Here is an 18,300-nt window from a genome sequence, read left to right on the forward strand (position 1 = left end):
TTTATCTTCAAATGTATTGTTTTTCTTACATTTAGATTTCAGAGAGAATTTCAGTGTACATTTACAGCAGTATCATGGCACCAGAATTGCAAGCGTAATACTGTAATTATGCTTTGCAGCAGAGATTATGTAAAATATTTCACAGTAGTATTTTCCTTACTGTAAAACATTACAGCATTCCTCTAAATTTACAGCAGGGATGCTGTAATATGTTTTACAATAAGGAAAATAGTACTGTAAAATATATTACAGCATCTCTGCTGTAAACAAAATTACAGTATTAAGCTTGCAACTCTGGTGGTAGTATAATGCTGTAAATTTACAGGGAAAAGTTTTACGGTGTAACTCACAATTAAACCATGACCTGTAAATATGTAAAAATATTTCACAAATATTGACCATATGTCACTTAAGCAATAAGGCACGAGGGGTTGTGGTATATGGCCAAAAAGGGCTGTTCTTATGCACGACGCCTCGCGGTGTGAGGTGCCTTATTGCTATTATAAACTGGTTACCAATGTAATTAGAGCAGTAAAAATAAATGTTTTGTCATACCAGTGGTATATGGTCTGATATACCACGTCTGTCAGCCAATCAGCATTCAGGGCTGGAATCACCCAGTTTATAAAAATCCATATATGATCTGTAAATATATTCAACATAGATCACACATAAAACTATAATTTTAACAAATGTAGAACGATTTGTGAGCAAATGTTCAGAAATCCCTAACATTTAAAACTGTGGAATATGCATTTGCACATTCAAAAAGTGCTTGTGGATCTGTATTCTGTGTTTACAGAATTTTTTTATTTTTTCCCCCACCCGTCCATGTACTGCAATCCACAAATGTAGATTCAGATGAGAGTCGGCTATCTCCATTCATTGGGATAATCTTTATGTCACGTGACGAGCAGCGATGAAATTACATCACGACTGTGTACTTCTTGTCCTTAGCTAGAAGAAAGAACAGCTTCATGAAATGTGAGTATAACGTTTATTTATTCAACAAATTATGTTAAAATGTTTAACAAATGACTTTCGTACGAATATTACATTTGACCATTGGGTGCATGCAATGCCGAGTGTGTGTACCGATAGCTAGCAGGCGATCTCGTCACCTGTTCAGACAAACCACCTAAATTAAACTTACTAACGTTAACAGTGGTTGATAAAGTACCCAATTGTCATACTTGATTAAAAGTAAAGATACCTTAATAGAAAATGAGTCAAGTAAAAGTCATCCAGTACAATACTACTTGAGTAAAAGTCAAAAGTTTTTGGTTTTAAATATACTAAAGTATCAAAAGTAAATGTAATTGCAAAAATATACTTATGTATCAAAAGTAAAAAATCATTTCAAATTCCTTCTATTAATAAACGGCACCATTTTTTCAATTTTATTTACGGAAAGCCAGAGGTATACTCCAACACTCATACATAATTTACAAATGAAGCATTTGTGTTTAGTGAGTCCATCAGATCAGAGGCGGTAGAGATGACCAGGGATGTTCTCTTGATAAGTGTGTGAATTGGACCATTTTTCTATGTTGCTAAGCATTCAAAATGTAACGAGTACTTTTGGGTGTCAGGGAAAATGTATGGAGTAAAAAGTACATTATTTTCTTTAGGAATGTAGTGAAGTAAAACTTGTCAAGTACAGATACCCCAAACCACTACTTAAATAGTACTTTACAACACTGCTTAATAGTTAATAGTTAATTCAGGAATGTGTCAATTATGAAGAACTACTCAGATTTGAGTTGGACTGAGTTGGTGATCTGACTAGCAAGCTAAATTGAAATGTTGCAAATCATCTTTTTCAATCTGTCTTTCAGAGCAATTGATGCTTTGGCAGGACAAATCACTCTTTCCCGACTGGTGTGGAGGTTTTAAGAAATTGTAACATTATCTGATTAGAAATGTTAGAAATTTAGCTACTGTTTTCTGCTCCGTTTAGGCTTGCAAGCTAGCCAAGTCATTTGTTGTGCATCCTTAGATAAATGTATTAATATGTTGTTTCCTAGTCAATACATGCATTCTGTGTCTGAGTACTGTCAATACATCTCAGTATTGTGTTGCATCGTTGAGGGGCTGGGCAATGTTGCCTGTTCAATAAAAGGCAAAGTTGTATGATTAACCTGACAATAACGCTTGACCAGCTGCTTTTGGACCCTACTGCAACTCCCCACTAATCAATCTCCCATTTATTTCAGACCTTTCCTTAGTTGTTTGATCTGACAGCTGACTTGCCCAAGGACCCGCAGCAGCGTTTCCCAAAAACGGTCCTGAGGACCTAAAGGGGTGGACTTTTGGGGGTTTTGTCCTAGCATGACTACACAGCTGATTCAGGGCAATTGGTCAAATTGATTATTTGAATCAGCTGTCAAGTACAACCTGTACTAACACTCCTTTACCCCTAATGGCCATTGCCCTTTGAATACAGGGTGGAGGAGGGCAGGCAAGTCTGTGAACAGGAACTGGTATCATTGTCCTTGGTCATCATAACATGGGGATGATGGTAATGTGATGGTGAGGTTGATAGTGTTGCTGATGATGATTTTGGTCAGCATATTTTTGATGTGATTCGAGGATGTGCACAGTGTGCTTTGCTTGTTATGTAACTTTGTACTATTGCTATTTTTACAGATCCACATGCACTTTTTGAATGTGCAAATACACTTTCCACAGTTGTAAATGTTAGTTATTTCTGAATATTTGCACACAAATCTTTGTACATTTGTTCAAATTGTAGTTTTATTTGTGAGCTATGTTGAATATATTTACAGATCATATTTATTTCTTGATTTATGGTTCATATTTGTGAAATATTTATACAGATTCAGAGATTATGGTTTCATTTGTGAAATGTATATATATATTTGAACATATTTCTGGACTATAGTTTTATTTTAATATATTCACACATCAAAGTTTTATTTGTGAGTTATGTTGAATATACGCACGGATCGGTAGACACATTTACAGAATAAAGAAACAAATCTCACTCCATACGCAAATGGAACGAAACGGGACAGTTCGCGCAGGCGCGTTTCATTGTTTTGACTGAAAATGCCGTCGGTTTCGAAAACGGCGGCGAACGGTTCTCCTCAAACCGAGAAACCAACCCACTATACGTAAGTAAAGCAAACGTTAAATAGACAAAGACGTATTCGTTAAAATACCGTGCTTATTTTTGTACAGAATATTGTTTTATAGTTGGACTGCTTGATATTTCTTCACTGGTAGTGCAGTAAAACATGGTGCTTTTCCTTTTGTAAATTCTTCCCAATGCACGCAGCTAGCCTAGCGCTAACTTGCTAGCTACATATTCAAATTGATACAGTAACTGAATTTTAACAAATACATGTGTATAATTGTATTGTGTGACCGTGAAAATGTTCCACATAAAAAAGAGGCGTAACATTTAAAAAGCGGAATTAGCAGGAACTTGGTTGGTGGTTAACGTTAGCTAGCCAGTCAGCGTGCTAGCGTGGACTGGGTAACGTTAGCGAAGTTGAATGGTGTGCCAGCCAGCAGTGTTATCCTTTTCCTCTTTCCACCTCGGCCTTATTTGCTGTCTGTCTACGCATGTGTTTTGACGTACGTTCTGGTTGTTTGATAGAATGCAACGTCGAAAATCTTGCGTGGATTGTATGTGAATGGTCAAAGTAGATAACTATTAGCTATCACTACCAAGTAGTTTTATCAGTTCGAGGGATTGTAAAATTCAGCTACATAGCTAGCTAGTGCCAATCAAATATTATTTGTAGATGGTGTAAACGTTTATCTCCTTACCTTTAGCATAGATATTGTTTACTTTAAATTTCAAATAGCGAAGCTTTAATATTTCTATCAAAGTTAGATGTGATATTCCCCCTTAGCTTTGAACTCCGATACCACCTGACATCGTGTAAAAAAAGTGTTTTTCATTAACACCGCCTTTGTCTTTCCATTTTTCAGATATTTGAAGGAGTTTAGGACCGAACAGTGCCCTCTCTTCTTGCAGCACAAGTGCACACAACATAGACCCTTTACATGTTTTCATTGGCATTTCCTCAACCAGAGGCGAAGACGACCGATTAGAAGAAGAGATGGAACTTTTAACTACAGCCCTGACGTGTATTGCACAAAATATGACGAGACTACGGGCATTTGCCCAGATGGAGAGGAGTAAGTGTGAAGACAATTTTTTTTTTCTGTGAATTATTATGTTCTGGTTAGATTGTTGCTACTGTATCATGCTTATCAATGTTGTGGCTGTTGTTCATTCCGGTTGAGAATTAACTCAATTTGTGCAGGTTGCCAGTTTAGTGAGAACACTTATAACGGTGTTGCTAATATTTTATGGATGCTGCATTGTTTCAGTAGGATGTCAGATTCATGCGAATTCCTGAAGTGAATGATCCTCGTTGCACAGAATTCAGCTCGGTTATGACCCAGCTTGCACATGGTGTTGTTGACTTGTCTATTGTTCGAGCTAATGTCGATCCGCATGGCCCCGGAGTGGGACGACAGACGTTCTCAATAATGCGGAACCAACTGAATGATTCAACCACATTCATTGTCATTTCATGGATGTTTTTTTTTGTAATTCGCTGGACACGTCTGTTTTGAGCTGCAGAGTGGGGTTGAGCTTCCTCCAGCTTGCAAGGAAACGATGAACACACCCCCTGTTTTCTTGCTCGTGATTGAACCGCCTTTGCACATAGCCTTCTCCCATTGGTCGAGCAAGCAATGTTTATTGTTCATGAGTCCGTTGAAAATGAGGTCGCTTTGAACGAGTTCCTGCTTTGTATTTGTATCCTTAATGTTGTCAAAAGTAATTATACATGGACGTGTCTGGTTTTTACCACCTTGCACTGTATCGTTATGTTCATTGAAACCTAAGAAGCATGAATTGATACGTTTCCGTGTGGTTTCATTCAAGTACAATACAAGAGGGATTTCCTAATTCAAGCATAACTACTCTTTTATGGTAATTCATAGAGAAGTATTGAGGGGTAGAAACGGAGTATGTAAGTATTGATATATTTTTGCTCTATTATTTAATGGCTACTGCAGCATTTTTAGGCCCAACCCTCAAAGCATCAGCTAATTTTACTTGATTAACAAAATCAGATGAACATATTTTGAATGTTTGGGGTATGCCACTTCAGCTCATTCTTAGAACTGTAGTTTTCGTTGCTGGTGTGACATCAATCTACTGAAAATGAAAGTAACAAAGAATAGGCCTTATGAGCCTACACATTTGTAAAGACACAATCATGATAATGATAGCATAAACAAATGGTAATAGATGTAGCCTAAAATATTTGTAACATGATATAGCAAATCAAGTTGGGCGGATACAGTTTGTCACTTGAGATTACATATGAGAAGGCTTGTGGTGGTGCGGATAGACACCAAAGGAAGGATGAATTAAATTAATAAATTATCAGTTCATCTACCTAAAATAAAAGCTACTGTATTCAGTTCCCAGGTGTAACAAAGTCACAGGGTTATTGTAAAAAAATAAATAAACAATGCTACCCTGTAGTGAAGGGGCAACTTACATATCAGAATATTATTTTTGATGATATATCGTATTCACAATATCATATTATTTCTGCTATAGTTGCCGGTATCTACACCAAATCTCCAGTATTTTTCCTTCATAGAGAACAAGCTATCTTCCTTTTCAGTAGGGAGCCAATCGCAATACTTATCGTATCAGCACTTAAGTATTGTGAAGTCCCAGGCATTTCCCAGCCCTACTAACCTGTCCTGAGTAATATTACAAAATGCCCATACTTGGCCTACTGGAGCAGATGTACTTGTTAGTATACTTACTGGCAGCTCTAAGTTAAAATGGAAATGTTAATATTTTTATTTTTTACCTTTTATTTAACTAGGCGAGTCAAATTCTTACTTTCAATGGCGGCCTAGGAACAGTGGGTTAACTGCCTTGTTCAGGGGCAGAACGACAGATTTTTACCTTCTCGGCTCGGGGATTCGATCTTGCAAACTTTCAGTTACTAGTCCAATGCTCTAACCACTAGGCTACCTGCCACCCAATGTGTTGGTTGGGAAGTCTCCCTACAAAATTAACAGAATTAAAGGTTTACTGAAAGGAAGCAGGCTATACAGCTAATAACCTAGCCTATTTAATAAGACAGGATAGATGTTCTAGATTATATCTTGAGAAAGATGCTGTTCAACACTACGAAGAACAGCTCTGAAACATGATATTCAAGCCACTCCTATAATTTGGGCCTATTTGTGTCAGAGCACCATAAAGAAATTGAGTAACTTGAGACGTCTCACTCACTAGTTCAATGACAATCATCAATGGCACAGGTCTGGTTAAAGTGCTTTGGTCAGATCCACAGTTTAGTGATATCTAGAGGTAGCTGCGATGTTAAAAGTATTTGTGGCAAATGTGTAGCATACTGAGTACTTTATAGTGGTTTATCATTGAGAGGTTGAGTTCCAGTTTCCTATATCAGTGTATTTGGAGTTCTATACATTATTTGAACTCTCCCTTAGAGCGAGCACTTGCACTCTCTATTCCTCATTATCCCAGTGGTTACTCTCCTCTCCTGACATCACATCCGTTGCCATGGTTACTGTTGCTGAGTAAGAAGCTTTTTGCTGTATTTGGGGAAATTATTGGTTTTCAATGTGAATTTGAGCACATTCATAGCGATGGTGCTATTATTTCTGTTCAATTCCTCACCATACATCAAAGCCTGTGAGAGTGCTGTATCTATAAAAGACGTTGCATTCCTCTGACTCCCACTGTGGGCATTGGCTACATTTTTGTTTGTCTAATGTGCATATTAAGCACCAAGAAGAACGGTTGCCACTAATACAGGGAGGAAGACAGATATCTCTCATTATGCTCTGTAACTCATTCATTTAGCCTTGGTCTGTTTCTTTTCAATTAAAATCTGTGGGGTGACTTCTTAGGATAAGCACAGCATAGAATTCTAGAAACATAGGATAGAGACTGATTTTTATGCAGATTGTATCTCTGTCACATCCAAATCCTGATAATTTTCATGAGGAAGTCTGCATTTGTCTAATCATCGCTTCCTTTCCTGTCTAGCTGTCCTTACTTGCACCGGACCACTGGTGACACAGAGCGCAAGTACCATCTTCGCTATTACAAGACTGGTACCTGTATCCATGAAACTGATGCCCGCGGGCACTGCGTGAAGAACGGCCTACACTGCGCCTTTGCCCATGGCCCACATGATCTCCGCCCCCCTGTCTACGATATCAGGTGATCTATCATGCCTTTAGTAACCACTCTGTTCTCAAGGTGTCATACCTTCAACAAACATGTGAATAGGCTTGTTAAGCCAGTTAGCTGAGTACACAACAATAAATCATGCAAGGTCTGACCATGCACTGACAAAATGTACCAACTGATTTCATTCGTACATCATAGTTTTAATGAAATTCTTAAATTTACCCGTAGACTATATTTTTGAAGCTGGCTGTCAACCCCTTCTCTACCATTGTTAGTGTTACTTTGATTCAACATGGTACGTCTAGCTGTCTCCGCTGAAGTGATAATAGTCTGTATCCACTCCAGTACATGCCCATACATGGCAGTGGGAGAATGAAGCGTGTTCATCTATTTTCCTAGCTCAATTAGTCTCCCTGATGCCTCTCAAATTGGCTGGGGCTAAGAGCAGATGAAACCACAATTTCATAGTGTACTTATTGCCAGGGTTGATGTTTGTTTTGTTGTGTACCATTTACTGTGCAAACAATTAAAGTGTTACATTATTGTTATTTCTTTAATGGAATGAAAGATTCAGTGGTATATTTGAAGTAATATCCCCCCACATCTCAGAGATGGATACAAAAAGTAGGCCAATATCTGTATAATGCAAGCAATGGACTTAAGCTTAACAATAACATACATTTGCTATTTTACTATGAACCATGTGTTCACATTTTAAATACCTGCCACTAGAAAATAGCAATACCCTGTCCAGCGTCCCATGAATGACGTCACATTAAGGAATGGGAGCTTGAAATAATTCAACAAAAACAACAGTAAATGTGGTATCAGAGGCACGCTCAAGCGTTGCCTAGCAACTGTTGAGCAGAACAAGTCTAAGAGCAAGGCATTACCTGAATATTCTACATTTGTCTCTTCGTTTTGTGTAGTAGCTCTCTCACTGATCTTCTTCATGTGCACAGAGAGATCCAGGCACAGGAAGCCCTCCAGAATGGCCAGTTGGGATCTGGAGAGGGTATCCCTGATCTACAGCCTGGAGTACTGGCCAGCCAAGCCATGATAGAGAAGACTCTTACAGAGGACCCCCGGTGGCAAGGTGAGCAGCAGACACATTGATCAAAGTCCTGTCATGTAGCCTGATTTCAGATGTCCATGTAAACAGGATTATTAGGGGACTCGTTCTTGAAAAGCATGTAAACGTTTTAAATCAAGAGATTATATTAATCTGACTATCCACAATACTCGTTTATTATGTGCATGCAGCATACTCATTGTGTGCTTTCCTTCCAGACACCAATTTTGTTTTAGCGAACTACAAAACAGAGCAGTGCACCAAGCCTCCACGACTATGCAGACAGGGCTATGCCTGTCCTCACTACCACAATAGTAGAGACAGAAGACGAAATCCACGCAAGTTCAAATACAGGTAGGAGATTAGGACTGTCTAACGACATAGAGAATGCCTGTTGACAACTGTAATAATTCTGTAATATGTAGTTAACCCCTTGAATGATGTGTCAGGTCAACTCCATGTCCCAATGTGAAACATGGGGATGAGTGGGGTGAGCCATCGAAGTGTGACAGTGGAGACAGCTGTCAATACTGTCACTCACGCACTGAACAGCAGTTCCACCCAGAGGTAAGTGAGACATTGGACACTTTATAAACGCTTAGCACATTTTGTCTCTTGCAATGGTGAATCTGTCAAACCTTGTTTTGGGGAAATGTCACACAGTTATGAGCAGAGAACCTGTCTTTCTCACTTCAGATCTACAAATCCACCAAATGCAATGACATGAGGCAAACTGGTTATTGTCCTAGAGGGCCGTTCTGTGCGTTTGCGCATGTAGAAAGTAAGTGAAGCTCCTCAAAATAAGTCAATGCTGTCTTGCTTGTTGGCAACTTTTCAAAGTTAAAACCTCCTGTCTGTGATTGTGTACTTTTTCAGGAATTCCCTCCACGGAAGAGACCATGAACTCATTGCTAACAGCGATGCAGTCGGGCTCTCAGCAGTATTCAGAGTGTCCGGTCAGCGAGTGGGGCAGTAGTGCACACTCCATCAGCAGCATCAACAACGGCCAAGTGGGGAATGTATGTGATCTGATTACTACTCACTCTCTGCTTCTCTCCACTGTCTTTTACAAAGGCATCTCAGTTTGTATGAAAAACATGCTGTCTATAGATTAGACCCTGAATAGATATTTAAGCTGTTAACTTTCCTTATTTGTCACATCTTTGTTTTGTATATTCTTGTCATTTTATGTTTCCGTTCTTCTGTTTTCTGTACTTGCCTTGTATTTCACTAGTCTGTAACATCATTTTGTTTCTGGTAGTACTAGTGCACCAAGAAATATACAGCGTCATTCAAATTCATGTAGGATTCAACAGAAACCAAACCTTAACAATTCAGTGTCATTTTCTCTCTCTGAAGCCAATATCCCATCTAAACATCTTCAGCTATCATCTGCTCTCTGGCCTCGTTAGGAAAGCTGGGTTTGTTTGGCTGGCTCTAAAACCCTATTAAGATCATGTGTACTTCTCTCCCTCAGGTTTCATATTCTAATAGTCCGACTGTAACGCCAAGCTCAGGAAGCAACAGTTCATTGTCCCCAATCGGACCCAGCGGCAGGTCCAAATGCTTAACTAATGGTAGCTTATGTTCAGAGTCCACCACGTCAAGTGTGTCATCTCTGACGTCTAACTATCCCAAAGCGCCGGGCTTTGAACGCGAGGATCAGGTACTACAATAAGACTGCTCTCTTTCCCCATCCTTATGGAAAGACCCCTGAACTCAGCTTAGTGTAGGGCCTGACCCACTGCTATACACACTTTGGTCATAGTTTCCATTATTTTGATTTATTTCTATATTCAATTATTTGTCAGTCACTTTTTTTATGTTATGTCATTTTCTATAAATTTGTGATGACTTGGTGAATACTGAAATTAACAACCAAGGCAAAATAAATAATAGTTTACCCATTCCAGGTCAAATTCAGTGTTGTGCTTAACATTTTATAAACCTAGATTAGACATGTTTGGATATGGAATTGTATTCATGTTATCTATTAGTTATAAAACAAATGTCTGCTAATTTAGTTTTAGACTGTCTTAATGGGTTGTGGTGATGACATTAGACATTTTCTCTCTTTTGATAGGGCTGCAGATGAACGATTATTAACAGAATTTTCTTCACTTTTAAGAAAGGTGTTGGCTTTCTAAGACCCAGCCAATTGCTGGGTTTAAGTGTTGGGTCATGTGAATGTGCTGTCTATTTTCAGATAAAGAACTATAAGGGACATAGCGATCAAAAGATGATGGACCAAGACAAGCAGGTGAATATCTAAAGCATTTGCCCTTGCCTTTGTATTTCTAGAGGCTAGTGACCGTGTTTCCCCTATATTAATTTATCGCCAGTCCAAAAAATAGGATTTATGGAGAGTCATTTTAAGTGTAAACTTAAATGACAAAACCAGATATAAAGCATGTAGAGAAGATAATGGAGCTATATATATTTTTTAAATAAGATCATCTTTGAGAACTAACAATCACCAAAAATAAAAAACTGTACAGTCAGGGAGAGTCTAAAATTCCAAAAATGGCATGGGACCCCCATTGATATGTTAATGTTTGAGTCACTGATAGCATAAGCCATGGCAAAATGTGTAGAATTGCAGGAACTTAGATTTAAAACTGCAACTTTGCCGCCTATGCTGAAAATAAACATAGGGGAAACACTGCTAGTGATACGTAGAACATTTTCTATTTAAAGGTATTCCTGTGGAGGCAAAGGGGTTTTGCTGTTATAATTTCAAAGTCATTGGGATCCATTCCAATCGACTTGATAAAAAAGGCCTATTCATGATCTCCCATCTAAAGCATATGACCAGGCACGGTATCTGTGGCTTGTCTTTTTAACCGAGCACCAATGTAGTAAAGTGAAGTATTGCTCAAATTGACACTATTAATGAAACAATGCCTTACTATGTACACCTCTTACAGACACGCAATAGTGTATTCTCTGGGATGAACCCTCTGGCATCCAGCATAACCTCCAGTATAGAATCTAGCCTGGCCTCCAGTATTGGATCGGATAGTTCCTCACCCACCACCTTATCAACAATGAATGCAAAAGCAACACCATTCTATCCTGGGAGCAATACTGTGGAGTCAGTTATAGGTAAGTATACTTGTATTGTACAAACTTGTTTGAGGGGTGAATGTATTTCTTCATACAAGGAATACTTATTTTCCTAATAAAAAAACGACTTGCCTTTTCTTTCAGGTTCTGCTCTTGACCTGAATTTTTGTGACATCAATGTTGCCTCTCTTGATAAAGAGTTTGAGGAGCAAGAAAACAACAGTCTTGGTTTAAGTAAGCAAACCTTGTTTGAAACATTGAACACAATTGACTTAACAGTGTGTTCTGCATTTTTAAATTGTGAAATGGATTTATGCTTCCTGTTGCCCTCTAGGTCAAAGGATGTTGGGAGGATCCGCTCCGGTCAACATTCCTGGCTCCCTTGCACGGTCTTCTTCATTGAATTCCAACTCATCGCTCTCTGCCTCCCCTCTGAGCTCTCTCTCCCAGTCCCTGTCCCAGTGCCTGTTGTCAGGGATGGCTCCACAGCAGACTCAGCCTCAGGGCCTGCTAACCAAACCTGAGCATGGCCTTCTGGGAACACCTACCTCCTCTCAGAACTCTCTGGGTAAGTTAACAATATAATTATTACTAGAAATCTTGACAAACATGCAAGAGTGAGCATTATTCAAATCAAATCAAAGCCACTTTAAACAATGACACTTAATATAATGTTGACATACCCTACATTACTCATCTCATATGTATATACTGTATTGTATATCATCTACTCCTGCATCTTGCCATCTTTATGTAATACATGTATCACTAGCCACGTTGAACTATGCCACTATGTTTACATACCCTACATTACTCGTCTCATATGTATATACTGTACTCTATACCATCTACTGCATCTTGCCTATGCTGTTCTGTACCATCACTCATTCATATATCTTTATGTACATATTCTTTATCCCTTTACACTTGTGTGTATAAGGTAGTAGTTGTAGAATTGTTAGGTTAGATTACTTGTTGGTTATTACTGCATTGTCGGAACTAGAAGCACAAGCATTTCGCTACACTCGCATTAACATCTGCTAACCATGTGTATGTGACAAATAAAATTTGATTTGATTATTCTTTTACTAATGAGGCCTCATCAACAATTTTATAAATGCATCACTTTTTTTTTGGTGCCTTGACATGAAACAATTGTCCTGATCACGCCTTGTAGGTTTGAATGGGGGAGCTAGCAGCATATGGGACTTTGTTAGTGGCAACTTCTCTCCCAGCCCATCACCAGTGTTCAGCAGCCTGGGCTCCACCACTGTGAGCAGCAGCACTGACCTGAACCGGCTCTTCAGGGAGCTGGACGAGGCCAAGAGGAAGATCAAGCAATGGGAAGACGCGTGGCACCAGGTCAAGCAGGTCAGCCACTGGTCCCATGCAAGAACTATGACATGAACTAAAGGCACTGTCTCCGTAAGCAATACATCCTGACCCTTGTTAAACCAATTATATATTTGACATGTCTGTCTGTTCCAGGCATGTGAGGCCTGGCAGAAAGACTCCCATGACGCAAAAGAACAAGCAAAGTCAGCCGAGGCGGAGCGGCAGCTGGCAGAGCAGACGCGAGAGGACACGGAGCGCAAGCTGAAGGAGCTCCAGGGCGACTTTGACATGCTGTGTCGCTCCCCTGGCACACCCCTGCTTAGAAGCTATGGAGACCTGGACCAGCTCCCTCTACCAAAGCTCCACTCCATCCAGAGCCAGCTGCGCACTGACCTAGACCTTATAGACGGGGTAAGACGGGCCAGATACTAAAAACATTCTTAAATATAGTGATCAGGATATACATTATGGCAGACTATTTAGCCTAGTGAAGCATGTTTTTTTTTTTTTATATATATCTTGCTTGGAATCATTGTATTGAGTTATTCTGTTGCGAGTAGTTTCTGATACAACCTCTTCTCTTCCCAACACAGGTAATATATCAGCTTCAGTCAAAGAAATGTATAGTTTGCCAAACGCATGATCGTTGCATAGTCCTGCAGCCTTGCCAACATTATGTACTTTGTAAGAACTGTGCACCTAGTAAATCAGAATGTCCATACTGTAAAACAAAAATATTGAAGTGGTGATGTACAATTATTCAAGGTACTACTTAAGGAATTTGCCCTTTGAAGAACTACTAATACATATAGTATGCTTACATTTTCTAAATAGCATTTTGTGTTTCAGTATTCCATATAGTAATTCAATTAATAGTTTAATTTGAACTACACATGGTGTTTTATAAATCAAGTACTTAAATGTAGTATGTTATTTTGTATTGTAAAGGATCACTTACATTTTACAAAAAGTTTTGGCATCCATAATTCAAGTGGGCCTAATTTGACTTTATCACCGAAACACATCAGTCAAACATTATTATTAGTATTGCAACCATCTTTGTGAAGATTGATTTCTTGTAAAGCACTTTGTTGACCTGGGAATTTGTTAAAGGGTATTTTAGAAATGAGCTTTGAGCTGTTTTTGTTTGTTAGATTTATATATTTTTTCTTAATATGCTAATGTATCGAGCTTTTGTGTGTACTGTGAAACATACTAGAATATTTCATGTTTCCTATTGTTAAATCATGGTATAGTTCTATATATCTTGTTAGTTTTCATAGAAAAGTACTAAACAATAGTTTCTACTTCTCATTCTTTAATTTACACCTTTCCATCAAAAAAGTACACACCTTTGAATGCATTTTAGGCATAACCAGCAGCTGTAATATCAGTAAGGCACATTTATACTAAAGCAGTTAGGAAATCAATTACTGTGTCTTTTAGTGATTACTGAATTGTTCATTATGTAGTTGTTAGAGGAGCATGTCTTGATGTACATAAGTCTGACATGGTGAATTTGATAGGATTCCTACTAGCTCTCAAACATGTCTAGAACATATCTGATACTTGGCCTCTACTCTAGTCTCAAGTGCCTTGCCTTAGATGATAACCATGACCATCGATGCTTAGAGGATTGTTGTAAAAGCAGACACAGGTAGTCAAAGTCTCTGCACATGTTTCTGCATATATGTCTACTTAATTTTGCTACTTTGCATCATGTGTATTGCCCAATCCTATGTCAAAGTATTTCCTCAGATTATAGTTGTATGAAGATATAAATCTTGTCAGTGCCTGTGTCCTGACTTCACGCTCACAAACATAAAACAATATATTTTCCTTGTCTACACAGGCAATGGTGCTTTTTTTTGATGCGGCTTCAGTATAATTTCAAATGACCAAGGCAAGGAAACAACTCTGGTCTTGTTTGTGAACAAGATAAAAACAGGCTCTGCTATACATTTTAGACTGGTGTTTTTAAGATGCATTATTGGTGTTGAACCTGTAAGTTGTGTTTTCAAATATGACAGTGTAATGTGCTTAGCTAGGTTAATCTAATTGAAATGACCTTCTACTGTGTTCAAAATGTATTTTTCCTCACTCTATATCTTGGTCCTTTAATATTTACAGCAATTAGTATGTTCAGTAGAAAGAACCTTATATATTCCCAGGTACACGATTTGTAACTTAGTTCGAAAAATTGAGAAATACAATTGTTTACATTTACATGGATGGTAATTCAGAAACTCAGAGAAAAACAAAACGTATGTTTCTCCTAAAATAAAAAAGGTATTGTGTTCCCTCATGTTTATCTAGTTAAAATGGCAGGCGAAACTATTTTATTGCATGTCTTATACGCGTCATACGTTAACCAGCTACAAATCTAGATCACTGCCAGATATATTTGTATTGTCAGTCTAGCATACTGTAGAGTCGATCACTTCACTTTTGCAAGCTTTGTTGCTGCTGAGAGAAAGATGTATACATATAGTTGTAATGCATTTAGATTCTTGAATGTTATTGTGCATACACAGTTCAGATTTCAGACATCAGTATCCTAATTTCTCACAAAGGTTAAGCAGTATCACATTTTACTTTATATATATATATATATATATAATCAAAATGGCGTCATAACAATGACTCTTGTTACCTAACATTCAGAGACGTGTCATGGCGTCTAACATTTGGTATACCAAGTTTATAACTTCTATAATGTTATAGTTCAAGTAAAGTACCACTTAAACAAAGACTCATTGGATTTTGAATTTAATTTTAGTCAGTCACACATTCGGGTACTTTTGTGAATCTTCTATACATTGTTACAGGCCAATCAATGTACTGCTATAGAATGTCTCGATTATTAAATATGGTTGGAGAATCCTAATAAAGCTACTGGGCTACAGTAAATGCTCACCCCAATTTTTAATATCACAGGTTTTTTTTTTTTTTTTCTGTGATGCCAACTAAGTTAATGTGGACTTGACTCAAATGAACCAAAGTGGTGTTGTAGTTTGTTCTTGTAGTTACTTATAAAATATGTATTGAAATGTACAATTAGTATAACATTCTCTTCAATGGTTCAATGACAGAAAGAACTATGCCAACTGCTTTTGCTGACAATAGTAATTAATGGACTTGAAGCCCATTTGTAGTTTTACCAAAGACCTTTTATTGCTATTATGTTTCCTTTTTTATTTTTTATAACTTTTCATTTTAGTAATTTAAGCAAATTGTTAAAAACCTAATTTGAAACAAACCAAACATAACACCTAATGTAGATTTGGTGTGCATTTACAGAAACTAATGGCATCACTGTCCTTTTTTGTAAAACAAATGACTGTGGTTAGCAGCATACACACAATTCTAATTGGCAGTTGTCTACAGTGAAGGAATTTCAGAAGTTAGTGACATGTTAATATTCTTAAGTGGCCATATAGATGAGTACCAGTGGAGGCTGCTGAGGGGAGGACGGCTCAGAATAATGTCTGGAACGGAGTGAATGGTATTTGATACCATTCCACCGATTCCGCTCCAGCCATTACCACGAGCCAGTCCTCCCCAATTAAGGTGCCACCAACTTCCTGTGATGAGTACTATTTTGAAGTGTGTTTTTCTTTTCACTTTACAGCTAAAATCTCTTAATCAGTTTTAAATATTGATGGTTGTGCACTACTTGTATGCTGTCAGGAGTATAGAGTATACTTTGACTGTAATGTGCTTTTGTTTTTCTTTGTTTTAATTCACAATTTACTGCAGTCATTGGAAAGATGGCGATAGTGTATAATTTGTTTATTGGTTATATATTTGAGTGAGTCATTGACGGGTGAAATGACAGAACTTGATTTATTTAAACCAGCATCAATGGCAGATACAGACGTGAGTAAGTTTAAGGAGCAACTCTTATCACTCATTCGTTCTTGGTCCTTAAGCCCTCTTCAATGTGGCATACTAAGTATACATCTTCCTTTTACACTGAATAAGAAAAAATGTAAGCTCATTTTATAAATATGTCTCTCAAATCATTCAATGTTATGGCCATATTAAACTAATGTTGTTTTACTATGGACCAATTTAGTTTTTTTTTATAAATCTGTGCCTTTTGATGTTAAAATGTAATATTTTAACTGGCATTTGAAGAGTATAGCTCTTAATGAGGGGTAGCTTCATTGAGGGTAAATTGTTATATTACAGTAAAACTGAAAAAGAATCCAAATTCTAGTGCCTTTAGATAATTGTATGTACCATAATCTCCCCAATTAAAATCTGTGGTGGATAACACTCAGAGGATTAGCTTTTTCGATATTATCACTTAATGATTCTCGAATGGTAAAATTTGCTTTGTCGCTCTGAAAAGTTAGGAATTCTGTGTAAAGAGCTTGCATTCGTAAGTGATCAGAGAAGGGCTGTTTTGAACCAGACTGCATGTTTCGTAAGGGAGGCTTAGGGCAACCTTAGAATGATGAATACTGCTTCTTCATCTGTCTGTATTTGCCATATATCAGTCATAACATGCCACAATACCTACCACCAATAAATATGATTCCTTCTGTACTCAACTTTATTGGCACAAGAAAAAAACAGACAATTACTGTTAAAGAAAAGCACCAAGTAGGACTCATTGTTTTGTACATTTAAATGTAATTGAGATGTAACAATGCTCTGCAGTGGATTAGCATAATCTATTTTGCATTCTTGTGAAGTGTTTGTTTCCTTGTTTTATTAAATATTGTGATCATGGAACCTGAAGATTTTATGCAATCTTGTACATACATAAATGTATGAAGCTGTTCCAATTTTAGTATGAAAAAAAAAAAAGCATAACTTTTGTAAAAACATTTCATTGTTCCCAATAGTTAATTTCAAAATGTTCATTTAACATAGAAACCCTGAAATATTGAATGTACCGTTCTAAATTAGATATTTAATAGGTCACTGGACTAATATGGAGAGCAGTTCATCCGTTAGCTATGATGTAGCATCTAGTTTTGTGAATTGCTATACAATGAAATAAATGTAAGACTTAAACACATGCAGTTTTCCGGTCTCTGTATTTATCAGTGTAATGATTAAGGGGAGGGGGGAATACATTTTATTTTCTCAGGGTTTCAGTTATGACTGTAGGATAAAAGGTTTTTAATTGTGAACTGTAGTTCATATCTGTATTTACGCTGATGTCGATGGAAGTAGACATTTGTATTACGAATGAGAAACATGTCCCTTATTTTGTTACAAAGTATGGACAGATAGGACATTGTATATTGAATTAGTATTCAACTACCCCATAGAAATTATCAATGGGAGTTCCCCTGTGTTAAAGTTGATCCTCTTTATGGAATCAAAGAAAGGCCTGATTTGGCTTTTTACTAAAAATTAAGTAGAAGGTATTGAATCTTTTGCTTGTAGAGTATCATTAACTTGTTCAATTGTACTGCAACATTATGCAATGGTTTACACAATTCACAATTTGTATCATCTTGGGAATTAAAACCATTTTTGATCTTTAAATGTGTTGAGTATTTGTTTCATGGATTTAAAACCCAAGGTAGTAATAAAGGTATGTACTTCTAGTTCACTAAACTCCAACGAT

At 37.5% G+C, this 18,300-nt stretch overlaps 1 protein-coding gene across 3 annotated transcripts; it reads left to right on the forward strand.

The window, feature by feature from the left end:
* Nucleotides 1-3,032: 3,032 nt before the first annotated feature.
* LOC129830482 (putative E3 ubiquitin-protein ligase UNKL) lies at nt 3,033-18,218 on the forward strand. 3 transcript variants are annotated; one of them, XM_055893078.1, is made up of 16 exons: nt 3,033-3,137; nt 3,964-4,173; nt 7,091-7,267; nt 8,167-8,333; nt 8,528-8,663; nt 8,759-8,876; nt 9,006-9,090; nt 9,186-9,328; nt 9,787-9,975; nt 10,516-10,569; nt 11,237-11,414; nt 11,520-11,609; nt 11,710-11,943; nt 12,553-12,746; nt 12,864-13,121; nt 13,304-18,218. In XM_055893078.1, exons 1-16 carry the CDS (start codon nt 3,073-3,075, stop codon nt 13,457-13,459), a joined length of 2,454 nt encoding a protein of 817 aa, XP_055749053.1. In that variant the 5' UTR covers nt 3,033-3,072; the 3' UTR covers nt 13,460-18,218. The 3 variants fall into 3 exon arrangements, with proteins under 3 accessions (XP_055749053.1, XP_055749054.1, XP_055749056.1); XM_055893079.1 differs by having other exon boundaries at nt 8,200-8,333; XM_055893081.1 differs by lacking the exon at nt 9,787-9,975.
* Nucleotides 18,219-18,300: the final 82 nt, after the last annotated feature.

The sequence above is a fragment of the Salvelinus fontinalis genome, chromosome 2 (genome assembly GCF_029448725.1).
Source record: "Salvelinus fontinalis isolate EN_2023a chromosome 2, ASM2944872v1, whole genome shotgun sequence".
NCBI lineage: Eukaryota > Metazoa > Chordata > Actinopteri > Salmoniformes > Salmonidae > Salvelinus > Salvelinus fontinalis.